This window comes from Pituophis catenifer, unplaced genomic scaffold (genome assembly GCF_029215685.1).
Source record: "Pituophis catenifer annectens isolate HBS135680 unplaced genomic scaffold, rPitCat1.0.hap2 SCAF_1, whole genome shotgun sequence".
Taxonomy (NCBI): Eukaryota; Metazoa; Chordata; class Lepidosauria; order Squamata; family Colubridae; genus Pituophis; species Pituophis catenifer.
Window position 1 is genome coordinate 124,494,453 of NW_027256881.1, and position 24,684 is coordinate 124,519,136.

The window sequence follows — 24,684 nt, forward strand, 5'->3', positions numbered from 1 at the left end:
TATTGTCCATTTTTGTTGAAGTTTGAAATCAGAAAATAGATCTACAATTATTTTTATATATTTTTTTAAATATTGGGAATGGGATTCAGGAAGGGCAGCAATAGTTTTATTTAAGTTTTGATGTAAACTCTCCTATTATTATGGAAATTTGTTGAATTACAAAAATCTACTCAAACTACAGTATGTATTGCATCATCTACTATAGTACTTTGCGGCGAGCAATTTTGGAACACAATTGAAACTATCCAAAGTCCTATTCTTTTTTAAAGCTTTGCTTTAATTAGAAGACATTTTTAGGTTATTAGTACAACCTCCCTTTATTTCCTAGTGTTCTGGCAGCAATTATTTGGTGGTTTTATAATATAACATTCGCTAAGGAAATATCAACTGCCATGTTAAGAATTTGCTTTTAGGGTGCATATCTGTTCTTCAAACATGAACTCCCAATGAAAATAAATGCTTCTACAATGAACAGTGTAAATTATATTCAAATATACAGTATAATAATAAACAGGAAGCAGCAGCATCTGTGTCTCAGACTAGATTCTCAGGGATCTCTCTGCATTTGGCTGTGCTCTCTGTCTGTCTGTCTCTGTCTCTGTCTCTGTCTCTCATTCTTCCCACTGAGGCATCAAAAATAGTCTTTGAAAACACAGAAGAGTGCTACATATTTGCCCACAAAAGCTTAAAATTGACATATACATTTGGGTTGGGACTGCAAGCTATCTGATGGACAAGTAGAGTTGGAGAATATACAATGTGTGTAGCTGCAAGAAGTGTGAAGGAAAGGCAGGTGTCAGACATGCCTTCAATGAGCATAGCTAGTATTGTAATGGCAGCTGGAAAGATTGAGGTGGCTTGTAAAATTTTAACTATAGGCCTGAAAGCAGAAAAATGGGCAGTGAGCCTTTGGCTAGGGAGACAGAGAAGATAGCTGCTGGTTAGCTGATGTAAGGTCCTAGAAGCAGGTTGAAGTATACATTTTATTTGCTACAATAAGGATGGACAGAAGGTGACCTAGGACCTTCAGAGGGACCATCCTCCCTCCCAGTATGTCAGAATTTGTTGCAAAAATCAAACATCCAGATAGCACACACAGAGTAACTGATTCAGCAGGATTCCTTAACTTCTCTTTATATACAATATAACACATGAAGATAAATGTACAATACCAATAGCTGATTCTTCCAAGGTAGCAGTTACAAGTAAAACACAAGCAGAGTACAGTAGACTAGTTTCAGTTTCAATTCTCAGCAGAGACCCAGGAGCTAAATACAGCTAAGCCATGCCCAGACTTCCTGCTTAAGTTTCTGTTTCCAAAAACAGCCTCATTGGCTGACCCAGTTGCTATACCTATTCATTGGCTGATCTTGTTACCATGTCTCCATTCAGTTCCCATTGGCTGTTCTATTCCAGTCTATGAATATTCATACTCTGACACAGTATATACTGGGGAAAAGGTTAGAAGGAACAATTTTTTTCATGAAAGACAGTTCTGGAATTCAAAATTACAATGGCTTAACACATTGCAAGCCGCCCTGAGTCTCTGAAGAAGGGCGGCATATAAATTAAAGCTAATAATAATAATAATAATAATAATAATAATAATAATAATAATAATAATAATAATAATAATAATAATAATAATAATAATAATAATTTGAGTTCTTTATTCTGTAACAATGAATTTTGCACCAAAATAGGTTATTGTCAGGATTCTGTTTAAGGATGGGGCAGGCCTGGAGTCATCAGTTGCATGTGATTCCCATTTATATAATATGTAAGTATTCTGAGTTGGGTGGCTGCTTTAGCAATATCCTGATCGAGGTCCGCTGCATGAGCCTTTCATCCTTTGAAGGGAAGGTGCCTTGCATTGGCATATCATTTCTTCAATCGTGCATAGAATCATCACTCCCAACATCGCAATATTTTATTTTGTGATCTCAGTACAGATAATATGCTGGTTTGAACCAGACAGTTGAAGTCAAATTGTAAATATAAATCGATTTACAATAGTTAAAAATAAATATGACAAGAATATTGGATTTATGTTTGCATTTAGGCATATGGCATATAGCTTGTGACTAGGTGGCTGATAGGTTGCATTCAATTTTATCAGTATTTTAGTCTGACTTTGCAGACTAAATTTGTCCACCCTTACATTTTTTTCCTAATTATATTTACCAGATTTAAAACATGGTAGTTGCTTGTGAGAATTATACATATCAACAATGTACCTCTTTTTCTTGTTTAGGTATGTGTCTTGTGCGTTGGGATGCCCTTATGAAGGAACTATCCCTCCAGCTAAAGTTGCTGAAGTAAGATTATTTCTTCTAAATTAAAACCAAACTAGAATATGTGTGTATTAAATATTCCTCTGCAACTCCTTATTCTTCCAAATTTGTAGAGCTGTCGTAGCTGCATGCATGATTCATTCATTTAATTATGATAATTAAAACTGAGAATTCAGAAATATGCTTGACATATATTTATTTATATATAGTGCAACCTGAAATGGAACTGCCAAGTACCCTGAGAGGTACTTCTAATCTTTAAATCGGTGTCAGTCAGTTCTTCTCACTAAAGGTAAAAAAAAAAAATACATTTCAGCTATATAATTTGACTACATCTTGTCTGTTAGCTGTATTAGACAATAAGTAGCCTCCATCTCCAATCCAAATACTGAAGCATGAGCCATAGCTATTAGCTGCCATCAAATATACTATGTGTGTATATTTTCAGAAGCAAGAATAACTGTCAGTTCCGATAACAATAGAGGCATCAGCTCCCACTGTGTCTTAGTAAGCCAGAAAGTAAAACATATGGTGGGGATTTTCTTCATTCGATGCAATAAAGGCGCCTTCATGAACATGTCATGAACACTTCTACTCAAGCCAAGATTTAGTATTAAAGCTGATAGAAGTTATACAATCTGCCTTTTCTGAGGAGTAGATGGACTGCAGAAGCAATGAAAATATGTTTTTAAGTCTAAGAGCCACCCATGTGAAAAAGAATGTGTGTGTAAATGTTTATCTCTGGAATAGGAATGGCGGAACAGCAGATTCATCACTATTCTGTTTCTTGGACAACAACCTTTGACCTGCCACCCCAAACAAAGAACAGCCTCATCCTGAGAAAAGTAGTCCCTCATGCTCTACATTTTTAATATGCGTTTATTTCCCCCTCCTCTCAAAAAGAGGGAAGGGATGTAAACTCAGAATCCTTTTTAAATCGGAAACAGGACTGAAAATACAACTCTGCTAGATATTGATAATCCTTGACTCACAACCTTTTTGAAGTTATGATGAACTCAATAAAAGTTACCTACAATCCTGTCCTCCAAGTTAGGCTGCTGCACCACCAGGGTGGTCATGAGGTCACAATTTGGGCATGGCAGCTGGTTCATATTTATGACCAGTTGCAGTGCCCCATGGTCATGCAATTGTGTTTTGCGATGTTTTTCCAACAAAACCTATCCTTTGGATAACCGGAGTTTGGATTTTGCTTTATGCCCATGGTGTTTTACTTAACCACTGTCATAAAAATGAGCTTGGTCTGGTGGTGATTCGACTTATGACTACAATGACTTACAACCAAAATTCCAGGCTCAATTGTGATTGTAATTTAAGGACTACCTGAATATGGAACAGAGATCTGCTTTGGTTTTCATTTGTTAATTGAATTACAGACAATATACTGTAATATCAGATGGGCCTTTTCCCGGTCTTAATTGGTTTAGGCAGACTAAAACCTAGCAGAATGTCCTATTGTTTGGTCAAATCTCGATTTAAAAGATCTACAAGGTGGCAATGTGACTTGCATATGTAAGTGCAAAGAATTGATTTGACAACTTAGATCTGTTTTCCTGACCCAGTGCCTTCCAGAACCATTGTGATTAAAATTCCCAAAATTCTAAGCCACCAGGTTTAGATGTTCCATAACATCATAACATGTTCTAAGGTAGAAACGAACCAGTTGAAGTGAAAAATGAATGGGTTCCTAATACCTCAGAAATTCTTCTTTGGCACATGTGAATTTGTAACATTATAGTAGACCATTGATATTTCCCTTGTTACCTCTCACTTATATTTGAAAGAACTCTGTTTCTCCCTAATCAGGTCTCCAAAAGGCTATATAGTATGGGATGCTATGAGGTCTCTTTGGGAGATACCATTGGAGTGGGGACCCCAGGCAGTATGAAGAGAACGCTGGAATCTGTTATGATGGAAGTTCCATTATCCGCTGTGGCAGTGCATTGCCATGACACCTACGGCCAGGCCTTAGCCAATATTCTTACAGCTATGCAGGTAACTTCCAGCCTCTGAGTTCATTTTCACAACCCTCCTTCATTCATATGCATATGTAGGTTGGAGAAAAGAAGAGAGAACGAAATGCACCTATGTGCCGAGCTGCTCAGTTCTGGGATTGATTTGATGCTATTCCAAGGGCATGGAATGGGTGCTGAAGAGGCAAGATTATTGTCTTTCACTTGCGACCTAGCAGTTTAGAAATCTGATTTCTGAATATACACTTCATTACCAGCAGAGAGAAATTATGTGCTCTATAGATTCAGGTATCCTGCAGACCCCATTACTGCAGGAAGGAGTAAAACTGAGGTGAGCATTTTAAACAGTCTTTGAGGAAAAGTCATGGAACTTTGGTTTTATATAGGATAATTGCAGTGAGATTATTACATGCCCCAAAGTGGAAATATTTGATACTATCTGTAATGGAGATATGGTTGGTAAAGATGATGGGACTTGTAGAGATGGCTAAATTGACTTCTTTGATTAGAGACAATATCTGTATTTATTGGTGACTGGAATCCCCTTGTACACTTTCTGCATGAAATAGAAAATGGACTTTTGATTTGTGGTTTTGATGATTAGAAAAGATTAGGTAATGGAAAAAATAGAGCTTTTTTTGTAAGCATAGAGTAAGAGATAATTCACATGTATAAACACACAAAGATAGGGAGGGAGAGAGGGAGAGAGAGAGAGAGAGAGAAATTCATATATTAATGAATATGAGTATGAGTATGAATATGAAGCAAGTAAGTCTGACAGTAAGATAAATGTTGTTAAAAATCAGGTGGTGGAAGCCAGGACTGCTGATTCTATTTACATCATCCAAATCCACATGAGAACATAAAACTGTAACCCAGATCTCCAACAAGGAATCAGCACTTAAAGGATATTTATCACCTATGTATAATTTTGTGTCTGTGTATATGTATTTATGTTATGAATATAAATCAGTTAGAAGTGCAAGAGTTTAAACAGAACAAGAATAAGGTAAAGGACATTAGAGAAACCATTCTGAAAAAAATCAAGGACGGCAGTTTTCTTTTCTTTTTTGTAACAACAATAATAGTAACAACAAAATACAGGACAGGAAAAGATTAAGTGACTTTTCCCCTGGTGTATTTCCTAAAGCTCTTTTTAATCATCATCACCATCTTCAATCATCATCAGCTGACTGACTTCTAAATTACTCTCAGATCTCTGAAGACAATGCATCTGCTTAATTTATCAGAAGAAACAAATTAGGAAGATGTTCAGAAGTTTATAATTGAAATTTCTGATTAACTTAACTACAAAAATAGATACTGTTTCTTATTAAAATTGAGTGGTTTTCTGTTGACCTTCTATTTTTTTTCCTATAAAAGTTATGCCCTACAGCGTAGTACAGTAGCTGTGTCTCCATTACTTTTTCTGTTCTAATAGAAGCACTCAGTTGTCATTTGCCTTGTTGGACTTGATTTCTGGAATTGGCAATCTTTTCAAGCAGCAGGTACTGTGTTTCCCCAAAAATAAGCCCTCCCCCGAAAATAAGCCTCCCTGAAAATATTTTAACCGCATGCATAGCCGGTCCCCACCATTTCCTCTGGTTAGAGTTAGGGAGACAGAGCTGGAAATCAGGTAAGACAGCAAGAGGATCCCCATCTGGCTCCACATGCCCCAAAATAATAAGACCTCCCCGAAAATAAGGCCAAGCACTTATTTCGGGGTTCAAAAAAATATAATACAGGGTCTTATTTTCAGGAAAACTTGGTATATTTGATATTGGGCACGCATACATGGATGAGTTAATTAAAACATTAGATTTGCAAGACAATTTTAAAAAAAATACCGAGAAATTTCTGAGTTATCTTGAAATTTTTAATCAAAAGATTTGTGGCGTTACATGCTCCATGTATCGCATCTTGGAAGGAAGCATGTCCTTTTTCATCCTCTCCCTCTGTTGCCTCTATGGAAAACTTTCTGAGTGTCTTCTTCTAGCAGCTCTAGCAAAAATAGATTGCTGGCCATTTATTTATTTATGAAATTAATATGGGTGTTCTTCAAAATCCAGTAACTCTTGGCTGGCTCTCGGTAACATCTAAACCACTGAATAAGGGATCTCTCCCAAAAAGGGATTGCTTTTTAAAGTGGCCACGCTTGCTTGCCTTCTATATTGTGGGCTAAGTGGTGAGAGAATGATCCTCCTATGGCAACACATTATGGTAAGGAAAAGGAAAAGGAAAATGTACCATAGATCAATGGTGGGATCAAAAGCACATGAAATAACATTTTTAGATTGTAAGTAATGCATGGTTTCACCTTTGGTGAAACTGAAGGAGAATGCTGAGGGAAAAGAGTCTTTTTCAAGGCCAACGGAGTGACACTTACTGAATGTCAGGGCTTTTGGCTTTGACCAGTGACAAAAAGCAACAATACGACTTCCAAATTTTACAATTTGTGAAAAAATGTAATAGAAAAAAAAATCAGGAAAAGGGAAAATATTGGTGGAGCTGTTTCTTTTCTTTTTTCTTTTTGGTGCTGTCTGTTTCCTTTTAGAAGTTTTAATGGTAGCACAAACAGAAATGTTGTACAATACTGGAAAGAAATGCAAATGGAAAATGGAAAACAGCTTCCTGTTTGGAAATCATACCAGGAAGGTAGTCAAAGTTTTGATCTGCTGATTCTACTTCTTTAACATGTTTCTTATAGAACTATGGAAACTTCAGATGAGATTTCCAGTTTTCCACTATTAAACTGAAAAAAAAAAGAAATAGCGGGATAAACAATACGGATCAGATATTTTTGGATATCCGTTATTAACAAGGGCAATATATACTTCAGGAAGCAAAGAAAATTTCAGCAGTATGCGTTACAGGGCTTATTTTATAAATACATATGGGTTCTTGAGTCCAGCAAATTGAATTCATTCCAAGTAATGTTTCTGAAAAAGACCCTGTTAATGTTCTTAACTTTATGCTGTAAGGAGAAATAAATTGTGAGCTTCTGTTACTGATTCTAGTTTATGTTTTCTTAGTGGCACTAACTATGAGGGAAAAGAACATGTGAAACAAAAACATGACACTATAAAAAGGGGTTAAAATATCTAATAATAATAGGTGAATGTATTTTCAGGCAAGGGTCAGTGATGTAGTATTTATAGGGACCAAAACAAATGCAACATCTTATATATACTGTAATTCTGCAATTAAAGGATTAAAAGAGTTGAAATGTTTTGGAATTATTATATCTAATAAGATTTAAGTGTTCAGGGAACTTATAACATTTCAGATGTCATTCATTCATTCATTCATTCATTCATTCATTCATGAAGTACATACCTGAACCTGAACACTTAACATACTCCTGCTTTTTCCTCCCGAATGCCATCACTCTGCTAAACAAATAATTCCCTCAACACTGTCAAACTATTTACTAAGTCTGCACTACTATTAATCTTATCATCGTTCCCACCACCCATCTCCTTCCACTTATGACTGTATGACTGTAATTTTGTTGCTTATATCCTTACGATTTATATTGATATTGTTTCCTGATTGCTTATTTGTACCCTATGACTATCATTAAGTGTTGTACCTTATGATTCTTGATGAACGTATCTTTTCTTTTATGTACACTGAGAGCATATGCACCAAGACAAATCACACTTGGCCAATAAAAAATTCTATTCTATTCTATTTAAAAGTCCTGTAAGCAATATTTAAGGGGCTTGTGATTGTACTGGTTTTGTTGTTAATTCTTGCCTCATATAAAATTTTAATCCTGTTGGGTATTTGTTCTATTTTTATTGAATGGACCTCAGTAAGGCAATCTGCATGAAGTGTCATATTTTTTTTGTTAGAAAATTATATTCACATGATGTTCCTGACAAAAAGGAATACCTGTGAAACTTGAATGCTGGCCTGAAGCCTTAGCCTAATTGATATGTGAAAGCCAGGCATAAAGAATTCTTATGGCAAGTCTTATGACTGATTAAGTTCTTACAGCGTTCTTTGTATAAATAGACACATAATAGTGAGGGGCCTTGGTGTTCTGATTGTTTTCTTGCAGACATTTCATTACTCTAAAGTAGGCAATGTAATCACTGTTAGCACAGATAATGTTACCTAGTGTGGTAATGAAATGTCTGCAAGAAAACAATCAAGCTCAGAGAACACCAATCTTCTCTGTCTTTCTCTGTCTCTCTGACCCTCTCCCTCCCTCCCTCCCCCTTCCCCCCTCTCTCTCTTGATGAAATTTGTGATGCATCAAGGAACCCGACAATCTGAAGTTTGTTGTGGTATGATTAACCAATCAGTAGGCAAAGATTAGTTTATGTAGCTTATTTAAATTGTTTTTAAACCACTTCCTTAAGCCAATAGTGGACAACCGCAATACCTCCAGAGGCTGCTGATCACAAGACCCATGGGCAACAGCAAGAAGTGCTGGGAGTTGTAGTTGAGCAGTCTATAGAGGGTCATAAGTATGGTGTGGATTGGACTGACAACCAGAGTAGGACGGCTGAGTAGGTTTTGTAGGCCTTGGCATTTGACATAAATCTGGAACGCAAAAGAGGGGGTGGGATTTGGAATGGATGTAGGGAGTTAAACCAAGTGTTGACAAGAAGCTTAAGTTTAGCACAATACTTTGCAACTGCAGAAACTTGGCAGCAGTTATGGATCATTCTGCGTGTACAACCTTATTTCGAGTGCTCGGTTTGAGAATAAGAAAAGAGCTGGCACTGGTTCAAAACCTCAGTAATTTTTCCCTACCGTTTTCGTGTTTTGGAATGTAACATTCCTCAACCATCTGTCAAACACGCAGGGGAGTTGCCATGTCAACTAGGTATAAGAACTATGTACCATTTAGAGGTGGAAATCCAGAAGCCTCCTCTTCATTGAAGGAAAAAGGATGATATTAGAGGTGACTTTGGGCTCATCATTTTATACAGCTCTTATACTCAGAGTTTCCTTTGGGCTTTGGTAAATTGCTTTCTACTGGCAGTCATTTCCATTTCAGCTTCTCTAATTAAATATGTAACTCTGAATTTTTCAGCTCCTCGTAGTCAGCCAAAATCCATCTATCATTGCCTGCTTTCCATTAGCAGAAGGAATCACTGTTTGATTTTCCCATCTTGGGGGTCTGGTTTTGAAAAATCATTTTGCACTTCATAAATAGTAAAGAAACTTGGAATTATGTAGTAACATTCATTGGTAGCTCTCAGCACTCTATTGGCCAAGTGGGTTTTGACTGAATTAATGGTTTGTTAAACTAAGACCCAATTATAAAATGTCTTCTAAGTTTCTTCCTCCCTTTGGGTTGCGTGTGTGCATCTCTGCATGTGTGGTTTGCAATCCAGCTTCTTAGTTCAGATGTAATGATTTCTCTTGTGGTGCTGCTGTAGCATTTTTCCTAATAAATATGTCCCGTTGACTTTGTAAAATATATTATTAATGTTCCAATTTCAAATAGAGATGGAATGCCTTCATGGTGGAAGCACACTATATGTGTGATAATAATCTCAATTGTTTCTAGATGAGAAAAAAAGGATCAATGTTCAATGTAATGGGAATCCCTAAATGAAATAGATGCAAGGGAGGTTTTTCTCTCTCTCTCTCTTCATTTTCAAGGGACTTCCTTATTTATTATATTTAGCAAGGCATAGTTAGACTCTATCAGCAAAAGTTATAACAGTATAACAGAGCAAGCCTGGCTATAGAGAGTCTATTTCCTGTCTACTTCCTATTCTAAGAAAGTTATTCAAGTTCCTCTGAACAGAGCATTTAGCCATGCATAATGAGAATGGGATTGGGTATGTTACTCTTCCCTCTAAATTCCTTGGGTAAACCAGGGAATTTAGTTAAAGAGAAGAGTTGGCACCAAATTCTGCTTGTAGGTGCTTACAGGCAAGTAGCACTCTCTGTCTGGTGGTAAGCAATCAGCAGAGTTGCCAATCCCATAGAGCAGTGTTTCTCAAGCTTGAGATTTTTAAGAAGTGTGAACTTCAACTCCAAAAATTCACATTTGTGAAGATTTTGTGAAGATTTGTGATCACAGGGTGATCGTTTATTAAGTTTGCATCAAGGATAAAATAGCCAGGGGAACTTGAGATAGAAGGAGCTGGAGGAATGACATCATTCTACTCACTTTTCCTTGTTGAAAGTAGACAACTTTTGAACAACGCAGTTGGGAGGAGATAATACAGAAATGTTATTTGGGGGTGAGTTTATATTCATAGTGAAGAAGGAGAGGATGGGAAAGGTAAGCCCTTGAATAGTCTTCAAGAAATCCTTGAATGGCCTTGAAGAAAGGTTGAACTAAATGGAGAAGGCTTAGTTCAGTGGTAGGCCACTGAAATAGGCTTATATTCTTAATGAATGAAATCTCCCAGACATGTATTGCATGTCTAAGCTTTGACAATATTCTGTATTTGTTATAAAATCTGAGTTTCTCATCCTTTCCATTCCTTTACAAACCTCAAGAGGAAGAGATTCACATCTTCCCTGGGCTTAAGTAGTTTACTCTATTGAACCATTGCTGCCATAATAAAGAAATGTTATTTCCTTGCAATCCAATTCAAGTTGCTTTTATTCAGTTGCTTTAGTGTGAGCTTCTCTGCTATCATATTAAACAGCAATAGCCATTTCTTTTCATGAAAAACTAATTTCATATTTTAAGAGATAAGTTTTAACATCTTTACTATTTCACTCTTTCCCATTTAAGGTGTGACTTGAAACCAAGAGGAAGGTATGGCTGGATCAAACCAAATTGTACGAACCTAAAACCCCTCATTTCTTATCATGCCAGTACAAAAAACAAATATCCAACTTTTTAAAAACATTCTTTGGGGAGTCCAGTAAATATGAAACAACATTTTTATGAACTAGCTGTATTTTGAAATGGTTTTAAAAAAGTATATTCCCATTGAAATAATTGGGGTTTTGAAATGCACTCAAAAGCAGGAAAACAGATGCTATAGTTTGAAAGAAAAAAAAACGGGTTTTAACTTGTGGTTTCAGACACAATATTTGTGTACTGATGTAATAATAATAAACTGTATTACAAAACACGGTACAAGAGCGAAAGAAAATATCATTTAAAAGAGGGAATATAACAAAAACTCACTCTCATGTGTCAATAATTTAGTGCAGCTCCCACCCCGCCTAGAGTTCTCCAGATGTTTTGGGACTCTCCCCTTCCAGAACTCCCAGCAATATGGCTCATAGCCATTTTGGCTGGGGATACTGTGACTGGTAATCCCAGCACATCTGGAAGCTGTCAGGTGAAGGAAGGCCGGTTTAGTGCAGGGCAGAAGAATATGGAGTTGCTGCAAACTACCACCATCCCATCTCAGGTGCACTAGCAAAAACGATCTAAAGTTAATCCAAAGACCGAATTCTGGTTTAGATGCATTTGGCAGGCTGATTTGCTGAGGTGAAAAAAAAAAAAAAGTCAGCGAAAGGAAAGCAATTGGTGGAGCCCTAGAAAATACTTTTGAAATTGTCCATCTGAAGTCTTTGATAATTAGAGGCTAGCCGGTAGAGATTGACAGAGGAAATTACCGTCAAATGTTTACACAACAAAACATGTGCCCGGGACCATATCCGATGCTGATATTACTGAAACCAGAGTCCGGAAATGTACACTGGAAACAAAACTTGGTACCTTTCTGGGGCCAACACAAACAGCAATTACAGCTCAGTGTGAGAGGCATCCTAAAAAATACTACTGCCTATCAGTAGTTCAACCAAGTCAGCACTTTGGGGTAATTGCAGGGGAAAGGGCTGAAAAACATTACACATCTCAGCAAGAAATGGCCCTTTATACCTTTAAAGTGATCCTTGATAAAACAATGCCGGGGTCAGGAGAAGGCTACTTTGCCAATTTTACTCTCGCCATGGGATCGGTGGACATCTGGTTGAACTACGGAAGCTGGAAAACGGCTTTAATATCCTCCTGACAGTAAAACAAGACATGTGGAAAACATTCTAACCTGTTAATCTGTGGTGCTCCTGAAAAAAAAAAAAAGAGGAGTGGGGGACATTTGGCTTTATATTTTATAATGATAAATAGCAGGTCTCTTGAGTCCAGCTGAAAATAGATTAATGGCACCAAAAAGAAAAATGATCCTAAATAATAGGATCGGTCACTTGTGTTACTCTTCTGATGGGCTAAATGGCAGAAGTAATAGGGAACTTCTATCCTCACAGCTTTACTGATCTGTTTTACAAAGCTCAGTTAATACTGTTTGCAGAACAGTAGAGCTCCTTCACCAGCACGAAGTGATGGAGACTGCAGCTTTTTTATCTGTTTACTAAACTGAGTTGGACCTAGCTTTGGACAGATGCGCAAAGCAGATCATTGCGTTGCAACTATAGGTAATCCTGAATTTATGACCCCCACAAGTTGGGTCCAGAATTTCCCTTGCTAAGCAAGGCGGTTATTAAGCGAGTCAGGCCTGATTTCATAACCTTTTTAAAGTGAAGCACTACAGTTGTTAAGTGACTCCCGCAGTTGTTAAGCAGATCCGGCTTCTCCCCCTTGACTTTGCTTTTCAGAAGCTGGCTGGGAAGGTTGGAAATAGTGATCACATGATCCCAGGATGCGGTAACTGTTGTAAATACATGCCAGTTGCCAAGTGCCTGAATATTGATCGCATAATCATGGAGGTGTTGCAATGGTCATCAGTGTAAAGACCAGTTGTAAATCAGTGTTATTGTAACTTCAAACAGTCACTAAACAAATAACTGTAAGGGCCCTGTGTCTGTAAATATAAATAGTAACCTATCCTGCCTTTCTGTAGTTCTGGACAGATCTAGATCAGGAGTCCCCAATCTCTGGTCCATGGACTGGCACCGGTCCACAGCATGCCCGTAACCAGACCGTGCAAACAAGCGAAGCCCCATCTGAAGGATGCAGGCAGCATGCAAAACCACACCCCCTCTGGTCCATGGAAAAACCTTACTCTATGGAACCGGTCCCTGATGTCTCAAAAGTTGGGGGCCACTGATCTAAATGGTTCATATGTAGCTTGATGAACTGTTTAATTTATTTAATTTTTAGTTTTTTCCCCCATTCTCCATCCTTCTTGCCCGAAATTATTCTGAAGGATTGATAACTCGCTGGAACAGAATGAGATAGGATGCAAAAGTTGGGGAGCTTGAAAAAAGTTGCCTTCAGATTTAAATAAGTTTTTCTTCAAGTAGAACTCCATGATAACAGTTCAGAAGTGACAATAATGCTTATTTTTCTTCTCTCACTTAGTTCTCAGCCTGGCCTACAGTCTGGGGATTTCCTGCTATTTCACCATCCAAAGATCAATCAGATTTGGCCCTGGTTATTTATTTTTTCTAGATCAGCTAATTGTTTTCATGAGTAGAAAATTGCTAAACCAATAACAAGTATCTCTCCTCCCAAATGTATGCAGAGAGTAATGTACATGCAGATCAATTTCACAGTTTGCTGAATGAATGATATTCTTAGCCTTATATTCTATGCACTTATGTAAAGCAGGAAAAAAGATCAAACCTATGAACTAATTGAATATTTTGAAGCTAAACTATTGGTTATATTATCCAAAACATAGTCCAAAATGGAGTGACCAGTAGTCTTTGCAAGAATGTTTTTCTATGGTCAAGATTTCATTATTAGAAAAAATAATCCTGAAAACAGCAGAACATTTATTAGGAGTGGCCAACCTTGGCAACTTTAAGTCTTGTGGATATCAACTGCCAGAATTCCCTAATCAGCAAAAGTTGGACAGCCTTGATTCAGTACATTCAGCAAATTTGTGAGTTTCAAAGGCAACCTTGCCCAAATGGATGTGAGTCAAGACCTTCACAAAAACCTAATAAACAAAGAATAAAAACTGTCCTTAAAATTGTAATCTTGGAAGTTCACAGTTTTTGGTCTTCAGCAGTAGAGATACCATAAATTGGCTGCAAAAATTAAGAGGGCCAGAAGATGGCAGCAATGAGATACCAACAATTCTAGTTTCTGCCCAACACCCACCCACCCCTGGCATTCATTGTTCAGGATTTTTTTCTGAACACAGATATCATCATTTTACAGGAGAAAATATATTTTGGGCTTTAAGGAAAGAAAGTTCTCTACTTTTAAGAGCCTGGGGTGTAGCTGCCATATTGGGATCTTGGTTGAGAATGCTGGGCCTTTAAAACTTGTTTGCATGATCCAGCTAAAGATTAATAAAGCAATGCCAGGATTATGAGAATGCTACTTTGCCAATTTTGGTCTCACCATAGGATCAGTAAGGTAGATTCCATTTGGTAATGATGTATTTTTTTAAAAGATTTATTTATTAAACCTATAATAAATTATCCTTGTATTGCTTCAGGATAGGTTTGTGCAGATAAAAATGTTATATACTGTAATTTGATATTTTTTTAAAAAATGGGAAAAAGCCACCTTTTATTGTGTCTTAACTTTTAGTTTAAAAATAAGTAAAATCAAAATCTGAAAAAAAAACCAATCTTTCTGTTATCAGAATTTATCAAGCAAAAAAACAAAAAATAGCCCAGTTTAAGACAACAGTGCCACCAAGTGTTTAACAAAAGAATACTTTTTACTTTAAAAAATAATTATTATACTCTTAATTGCATGTACATCCTTCATGCATTAAATTAACACTAAATTACAAAAAGGATGCAAATACAGTCCCCTAAAGTAATTTGTTGGGTGGTTCAGAATTTTAATCACATTTTCATTTCTTCCTGAGCTCTGGGCCTTCAGTAGGGTTACTTTGCAAAGTTGGTTTAATGCTCCTTGAACCATCAACACAACTGTGTCCTTTGGCAGGTTGTCAGCATATTAATATATATGCACAGAAATTCCATCCACTGGAATCGCCACCAATACCAAAAAAACGTGACTGTGCCTAGAGACAACAGGGAAAAATCTTCAAAATAGTTGTACTGAACATTTTGGAGAATGTGGCTGCTTCAGTGCTTTAAGGAGAGTTGCTTGACTTGTCCCAGTGCACTTTGACAAACTCCCTGTCAAATCTTTTCCACTAAACTTTTTAATATTAATACTCTTGTTAAGTACACAATTTGTTTTTCATTATATAAATAAAACACAATTAAAGGCAAGTATTTATTCTACTAGCTTTATTCCAGTGGGCTCAAAGTTGTTTATCTAAAGCCCCTGATTAGCCAAAATCCTGTGCACTGGGCTAGCAGCACTAGTATACACTAGTTACTTCTGTAGATAAGCAGTGCCTAATGTCAGCATTGCCTGTCTGTATTTTCAGACTGAATGGATAATTTATTTTAACTCTTGTTGGCATCCTTCTATTTACTTGTGGAATTTGTGTTTAGCAGAACAGGCCTGTGTCAGTAGAATCTTTGGAGACAGTACTCTTAGAGATCTACATAGAGAGAGATGTTTATGGTTCAAAAGTATAAATAAAGTTTATTAAGGAAATCGTGCACTGGTATACATGGTTCCATTTCAGAGCTTTCTGTCCTTTTCATGGTAAAATTGAGAAGGAAGCATAAAATACTCAATTCTTCCTACAGAGAATAGGCTGAAGGGAAGAACCTCAATCTACCAAGGGGACAAAAACCCAGACAATTAATGGTCAATGGCGAAATAGTCAGTGATAATGGTCAATAAAATCTACAAAGAATTTAAGCTTCTGAAGCTGCAGATCCAAAGTTTGTCTAGCCAATAATATACATCATTGAATGCAAAACAGCTGAAAGTATTACAAAACACAATATTATTCTGCATATTATTCAGCAATCAAGTTTCTTGGTTAGCTTGGTATCAATAGATTGGTGCAGCTTATTCTGTGTAATGATAGATGTTTTAGGGTTATATATTTCAAACAGTAGCTCCTTAGATCTCATGGGAAAACACATCTGAAATGTGGATTTTAAAGTAGAAGCAGATCGTGTCACCTGGATTCTTCAAAGTGTTTATTCTGTGACAAATTACGGTCACTTTTAATTAGGTACTTATTGTGGAACTGGTTCTATAATATGTAATTTAATTTTGTGCATTTTAATAACTTTTCCTCTTGCTGCTATTAAATTGTTATTGTTTGCTTTTCAGTTTTATATTTTTTCTTACAGCATTTTCATCATGTGCTTCTGTGGATTATATTGTCTGAGTTTATGATTAGAATTTATATTAATCTATCTGCATTTAATAAGAACACAGGATATTATTTTAATGCTTCATCTATGAACTTTTAAAGCTATTTTCCATGCCCAATTTAGCTTCATAAAAATGCTTCTCACTGCCTATGTCTCACAAATAGCTTTTTAAAATATATAATTCAATATTTTGGGGCTTGTGTAAAGTTTTTATTTTGCCTTTTGCATCAATCTGATGTATGCCTTGAGTTATATTAACGTAAGACTGCTCTACAAGATATAAAATGATTTTAGCCTATATGAGTTCTATAATGTATTATTCAAATATGAACAGCATTCATAAAAACATTGGCTGTGTTATAGTTGAATTTAAGGAGGAAATTAATTGTAATCTTAGAGACATCCATTTTAGTACTTTAAATTCCTAATTGTAAATAATCTTATGTCAAATTAGGACTATTTGACAATAGTGATGAGTTCCCAATAAAAGTTTCCAGATGCTATGATTGTATTTTAGAAATGACATAACTAGACTGTGCAGCGATTTAAACACAAAGAACAAGCTGCCATTATGTGTGCCAAGAAATCCATTTCCCTTAATTGTAATAGAGGAGACATGCCAAAGGTTGAAACTGATTGGGGGTGACCTGTTTCACAAATACTTGAAAAATGGATCAAACCTACCACACCTATCTTTTGTCTGTGGCTTGAATTCAGACTACAGTAGTCCTTAGCTTACGACCACAATTGAGCCCAAAATTTCTGTTGCTAAGCGAGGCAGCTAAGTGAGTTTTGTCCCATTTTATGACTCTTCTTGCCACCGTTGTTAAGTGAATCACTGCAGTTGTTAAGTTAGTTACAAAGATGCTAAGTGAATCCGGCTTCCCCGTTGTCTTTGCTTGTCAGAAGGTTGCAAAAAGTGATCACCTGACCCCAGGACACTGCAAACATCAAAAATATGATCCAGTTGCTAGGCATCTGAATTTTGATCATGTGATCATGGGGATGCTGCAATGGTTGTAAGTCTGAAAAACGGTCATTAGTCACTTTTTCCAGTGCCGTTGTAACTTTGAACAGTGACTAAATGAACTCTTGTAAGTCGAGGCTACCTATATAGATATGAATCCTTAGATTTTGGAAATATGAACAATGTCACATTCTCCACTTGTGAGACTTTAAATTCCCGCTTTACAATAGAGGGTCTCAAACTATTGTCTGATCGGTCCATGCTGATTGGGGGAATCAATTTGTAAAGAAATAGAATGTTTTATTGAGAATGTTTTAAAGAGGTACTGAAAGCCCAGCGTGGCAGCTGTGTTGAATGTTTGTCAAAAATAAGCCATGCACGGTCAAGGTTAAAGTACAATAGCATAAGAGTAAAATGGCATCTGGATTATTGAAGGAAGGCATGGCCAGATGTAGATTGCAGAAAATGCTCCCAACCATTTGTGTATGCAGAATGCCCTAGTGAGCATTTTCAATTGAGGACTATCTCTCCAATGGAATTTCTATCATTACCATCATTGTTTTCTAGATGGGAGTTCATGTTGTGGATTCCTCTGTTTCGGGCTTAGGCGGTTGCCCATATGCGAAAGGTGCCACTGGAAATGTAGCCACAGAAGATGTGTTATACATGCTTAATGGCATGGGGATCAATACAGTAAGCTAATTCTCATATATCTATCGGATTCTGCATAATTGCTAAAATTGGGGGGATCATTGAAATAGCATGTATGTCATGCCTGTTATATTGATTTCAAAAAATATAATGTGTTACACTCTTTTATACCTTGTTCTAAAAGGCTATACAGATTTGATAAATGAATCCATCAATCAGTGCCCACCAATGCATTCTAGGACAGCAATCTGGGGAAATTGACTTTTCCACAGAACAGATATATCTGTGTTACAAAAGGATTGCATAATTTTTCTCCTAAGATGTAAGATCTTAAGATCTTATACAAAAGTGATTTTGTATAAATGTCTAGCTAATTTTCCCAGGATAGGAATGCATCTCAGGCAATTATAAAACTCTTTTTAAAACAGTTTTAACCCTCACTATTACTTGAATTCTAGACTTCGGAGTTTATTTTCTTATCAAATTATTGATAGCATATACCATTTACTAGAATTAAACATTGCCCCATGTTTACGTTATTTCCATTTCCATGTTCTTTCTTGGGTTGCTGCTAAAGAACACAATGGATCTTTTTCCTCTTTTAAAAGCAATTGTACTTTCAGATGAGCTGGGAACTTTGAAGTCACAGTTAATTCCTCGTTTAGAACAAGGTTCACGATGATTAGATCAAATTGTCAGTTTACTTTGGGAAAGCTCAGACCCAGCATCTACACATGGCTGTATATAATTTTGCAAAGGTCAGCTCAATGAACATCTGGCAAGTGAAGATTAGATTTAAGGTGCTGAAACAAGTTTTTTTGAGGATAATAATATGTATGAGTCAAAAGAATATTAGACTCCAAAACAGTACTATTTTTTGCAGAAGTCTCTGCTCATCAGATTTCTTGCTAGTTTACTTTGTGCCTAGATATACATTCAGTAAATTTACTTCCAAGTAGAAGTGTGTATGGGATTTCAGTTTGAATCTGATGCTACTTTTAGATTCCCTGACTAGCTCATTTCTCTTGTAGCAGGATTCTTTCAATTTCCTCCATCTTAAGCTAAAATAGAAACCGCCTGTTGCCAAAAGACTTTAGACAAAACTAGACTTTTTGTCTAGTGGTAAAGGCACTTTCTTTTTGTCTAGTGGTAAAGGACGCGGTGGCTCAGTGGCTAAGACACTGAGCTTGTCGATCAAAAGGTCGGCAGTTCAGCGGTTTGAATCCCTAGTGCTGCATAACGGTGTGAGCTCCTGTTACTTCTCCCAGCTTCTGCCAACCTAGCAGTTCGAAAGCACATAAAAAATGCAAGTCGAAAAATAGGGACCACCTTTGGTGGGAAAGTAACAGCATTCCGTGTGCCTTTGGCATTTAATCATGCCGGCCACATGACCACGGAGACGTCTTCGGACAGCACTGGCTCTTCGACTTTGAAATGGAGATGAGCACCGTCCCCTAGAGTTGGGAACAACCAGCACATATATGCGAAGGGAACCTTTATCTTTAAAGGCACCAGGCTAGAAACCAGGACACTCTGAGTTCTAGTCCTGCCTTAGCCATGAAAATTGACTGGATGACTTTGGGTCAGGCACTCTCTCTTTCTGCCCAACCCTCATCATAAGGTTATTGTTGTGGGGCAAATAGGGGGAAAAGGAAGTATTGGATATGTTAGTCACCTTGAGTTAGTTATAAAAATAATAAAGGGATAAAAATAAATAAAATAAAATAAATAAATAAATGTGTGTGTCTGTATTGGAACATGTGCTTACACTCTAGCACAATTGAGTCCCAAAGATTTCCTCTTCAGTCTGTGGAGGGGTCTGTCTGGTCACTGCCTCCACTCATTCTTCATAAAGACATTTCCTCTTGAAGCCAGTGTCTCAGGCTGGGGGATTCTCCTCTTTCTTTCCCTTATAGTTAAGCTGAGTGGCCAGGATGGATGAAAGGCTAAATCCCCTGTCAGAATGAGACAGAGAATTTCAGAAGAAATACCAGTTGTTTGATATGCAGGTTAAGGCTAAGAAGCTAATGGAACAAAGATAGTGAGAGAAAAAGAAAAGGAAAAAGGAGCTAGTTTAGTCTAGGTTAGAAAGTTCAAATCCCACCTTGGTCATTTTATTTATTTATTTATTTATTTTCAATTTATATACCGCCCTTCTCCCTGAGGACTCAGGGCGGTGCACAGCCAGAATTAAAAACATGAAATACAAATATTAAAAACAATTAAAATCTATATAAATTTGGCCCAAAATTTAAAAAACCACAAACCAATTAAACATTTAAAAATTTTAAAAAATTTCTTCCTAAGCCAGCCCGGCTTGCTGGAAAAAGTGGGTTTTAAGGGCACGGCGGAAGTCACTGAGGTCTTGGATTCTCCTTATCTCTGGGGGCAGCTGATTCCAGAGGGTAGGTGCCCCCACAGAGAAGGCTCTCCCCCTGGGGGTCACCAGCCTACATTGTTTGGTTGATAGCACCCTGAGGAGGCCCTCTCTGTGGGAGCGCACGGGTCGTTGGGAGGTCGTCGGTAGCAGCAGGCGGTCTCGAAGATAGCTAGGCCCTATGCCATGGAGCGCTTTAAAGGTGATAACCAACACCTTGAAGCGCACCCGGAAGACCACCGGGAGCCAGTGCAGCTCGCGCAGGAGCGGTGTTACATGGGAGCGCCATGCTGCTCCCATCACTACCCGCGCTGCTGCATTCTGGACCAGCTGGAGCCTCCGGGTGCCCCTCAAGGGGAGCCCCATGTAGAGAGCATTGCAGTAGTCAAGGCGAGAGGTGACGAGGGCGTGAGTCACTGTGCACAGGGAATCCCGATCAAGAAAGGGCTGCAACTGGCGAATCAGGCAAACCTGATAAAAGGTCCCCCTGGTTACAGCCGTCAGATGTTCCTCCAAGGACAGCTGCATATCCAGGAGGACTCCCAGATTGCGAGCCCTTTCTGTGGGGGCCAAGGACTCGCCCCCAATAGTCAGCGATGGAGTCAACTGACTATATCGGGATGCCGGGAACCACAGCCACTCAGTCTTGGAAGGGTTGAGCTTGAGCCTGTTCCTCCCCATCCAGATCCGCACAGCCTCCAGGCACTGAGACATCACTTCAAGGGCATCGTTGGGGTGGCCTGGGTGGAGATATACAGCTGGGTGTCATCAGCGTACTGATGGTATCTCACCCCGAAGCCACGGATGATCTCGCCCAGCGGCTTCACATAAATGTTGAACAGAAGGGGCGAGAGGACCGATCCCTGCGGCACTCCACAGACGAGAGGCCTCGAGGTTGACCTCTGCCCCCCTGCCAACACAAACTGCGACTGGTCGGAGAGAAAGGAGAACCACCGCAATACGGTGCCTCCCACCCCCAACTCTTCCAGCCGGTGCAGCATGATACCATGGTCGATGGTATCAAAAGCCGCTGAGAGGTCTAACAGGACCAGAACAGAGGAGCAACCCCTGTCCCGAGCCCTCCAGAGATCATCAACCAACGCGACCAATGCCGTTTCTGTGCTGTGCCCAGACCTGAAACCCGACTGGAACGCATCTAGATAAGATGTTTCCTCCAGGAATTGTGGAAACTGTCGCGCGACCACACTCTCAACAACCTTCGCCATAAAGCGAAGGTTGGAGACAGGACGATAGTTGGCCAATATTGCCGGATCCAGGGACGGCTTCTTGAGGAGAGGCCTCACCACCGCCTCTTTCAAGGCAGCGGGGAAGTAACCCTCACTCAATGAAGCGTTGATAACACCCTGGAGCCAGCCTCGTGTAACCTCCCGGGAAGCCAGTACCAACCAGGAGGGACACGGGTCCAGTAAACATGTGGCCGTACTAAGTCTCCCCAAAATCCTGTCCACATCATCAGGAGTCACAGCATCAAACTCCTCCCAGATAACATTCTCAAGACTATTCCTCGTCACCCTGCCCTGATCTACCCAGTCAGAGTCCAAATCCCCCCGGATCTGAGCGATTTTGTCATACAGGTATTGTCTGAAATCCTCCGCCCTGCCTTCCAGGGGATCCTCCCGCACTCCCGGATGGAGCAGGGAGCGGGTCACCCTAAACAGGGCGGCCGGACTATTCCCTGATGACGCAATAGAGGCGGAAAAGTAATTAAACTTTGCCGTCTTTATCGCCACTAGGTAGGCCTTAATATGCGACCTTACCAGTGTTCGATCAGATTCAGCGAGACTGGTCATGAAAGCCGGCTGGATGACTTTGGACCGGTCACTCTCTCTCAGCCCAACTCACCTCATAGAGTTATTGGTGTGTGGAAAAGAGAAGAGGGAAATGTGTTGGATATGTTCATCACCTTGAGTTATTTGCAAAAACAATACAGTAACAAATAAATGAAATATAAATAAATGAAATGTCTTGCATTCTGTAGGTTGTAATTCGCAGGTGACCTTCGAGGTGCAAAAACTCATGGATGAACAGCTCCTTGTAGGTAAAACAAAACAGATAGATTTAAGATCAGTCCACAATATAGACGGCTTAATTTCTTTTACTTCTGCAAGCCCGCTCCAAGTTGTGGCATATTTCATACTCTTTGGAGGCCAGATGCTCTCCTCCATGACTCTGAAGAAGGGCAGTATGGGCTTTCCTCTTCTCTGTTTCAAAGCCTTGGTTGGTTGGTTGCTGAAAGTTTGAGTTTCCTGGATTTTGCTAGAGTTTGCCCATTATCTTGATTGATCGATTAATTGATTGAGCAATTAACCCATCATTCATGATACACCAAGTTGAGATGCTGGAAAATGTGCAGAGAAAGGCAACAAAGATTATAAAGAGTCTGGACACTAAATTGTATGACAAACAGTTGAGGGAACTAGGTGTATCTAGCCTATTGAAGAGGACATAATAGCTGTCTTCCAGTACTTGAGGGGCTATCACAAAGAAGAGGAGATTGACTTATTCCCAATGGCTTTAATTAGATTGTTCATCCTTTAATTTCATAGAACGATGGATTTTCATTTGATAGGTAAATAACTTTTCAGAATGGTTTACAAAAAGTATATTAAAGCACACATGCATATACATACACACATCAAAAGCAAAACTTTGAAATAATATAATTTAAAAGTATGAAAGCAATTAGCCAAATTGAAAAAAAAATGGACCATAAGTAAACACTAACTTATAATGGAAAATAAAAGAATCCATATCTGGCACCAATTACAAGGTTAATATCAGCTGAACTATATTTACAGTTTCATATTTAGGGTGCCACCACCAAGTGGTCCTATTGCATTTTAAATCAAGCACCAGTTGTCATGGTATACCCGAAGCCCTGAAGGACTAGCACCTTCAGATGTTCTGGTTGCAAGCAAAGAGTAAATGTCAGAACCAAATTTTTGAATTATATTGAGGCCCAAACAGTATTAGCATTATTGCTTCCAGGGCATAAGTGTAATATGGTTATATTTCTCTTCTTCTAGTTATCAGATTGGAGAGCCAGTTTGGTGTAGTGGTCAATGCACCAGGCTAGAAACTGGGAGTCTGTGAGTTCTAGTTCCACTTTAGATCAAAATGCCAGCCAGCCAGTAACTTTGGACCACTCACTCTCTTTCAGCTGTAGAAAAAGACAAGGGCAAACTACTTCCAAAATCTTGTCAAAAAAACTGCAGGGAGTAATCCAGACAGCTGCCATGAGTCAACATTAGCTCAAAGGCCGAAAGTAATAATAATTTTAAAAGATGATCACTCTGAAGTTTGGATGATTCAGGTCCTTTCAGATAACGTAACTGCAAGTTCTGAACCAACTTCAGAGGCCCATATAAAATTCTCTGAAATATTGTAATCCAAAGATATGTGATATAGTTAAAAAGCATTGGGGACATAATGTATTAGAATGCTGCCAGACACTAAAGTATAGAAGGTAAGTCAGATAAGCAGACTCAGAGAAAGTTTTCAGGATATGGATGTTTGATGAAGAATTTAGGATCATCACAAAGCATGCTCACATTTTCCTTTCCTGCTGAACATCTTGAGTGGCTATATATGGATAAACATAATAAAATTATTTCTTTCTCCTCTCTCTTCCTCAATTTTAGGGTGTGGATCTTTATAAAGTTATGGAAGCTGGCAATTTCATTTGCAAAGCTTTGAACAAGAAAACCAGTTCTAAAGTTGCTCAAGCTTCGTTCAGTGATTGAGCTGGAAAAGAAATGGTGGCAGTCTTAAAAAGTTAAATATTTATCCATCAGTGGGCTTTTCCTGTTTATAGTTGCAGAAAACAAGCATATTGCAAAAATTAAAAAAAATCATCTGAAGGGAACAGTAGCACTACAGTTGATATGAGGCCAGTGGCAGTAATGAATTACAAGACCAAAGTAGAGAGTCTTCACTTGAATTGCTAAATGATTTTTTTTTTCCTTGGGGTCCTTGGATGGTGCCTATTGCAACTTACCATGGCCTCTCTTTGTCAGATCATAGTCAACTTCTGATGTGATGCTTTTAGAATATAAATGTTCCCCTATTGTGGTACTCTGTACCAACAAGGGTATATACTTATTTGCTTACAAATGAAATAGGCTTGCTATGTGAATTAAAAAATAAGTTTGAGACAATCTGAACTGAGCAAGCACAGTGTTACGTAATGTAGTGCTATTGAATTTGAACTGAGCTTATCTTGCTATGAGTTCTGCATATCAATAGTGTAGGAACAAACAATCAAGAAAT

At 38.3% G+C, this 24,684-nt stretch overlaps 1 protein-coding gene across 1 annotated transcript in view; it reads left to right on the forward strand.

The window, feature by feature from the left end:
• HMGCLL1 (3-hydroxy-3-methylglutaryl-CoA lyase like 1) overlaps positions 1 to 24,158 on the forward strand; it is a 52,914-nt gene extending 28,756 nt beyond the window's left edge. Inside the window, exons 6-9 of the mRNA XM_070954776.1 lie at positions 2,255 to 2,318; positions 4,119 to 4,307; positions 17,934 to 18,059; positions 24,057 to 24,158. Coding sequence (XP_070810877.1) covers positions 2,255 to 2,318; positions 4,119 to 4,307; positions 17,934 to 18,059; positions 24,057 to 24,158 — 481 coding nt within the window. The remainder of the gene's footprint in view (positions 1 to 2,254; positions 2,319 to 4,118; positions 4,308 to 17,933; positions 18,060 to 24,056) is intronic.
• Positions 24,159 to 24,684: the final 526 nt, after the last annotated feature.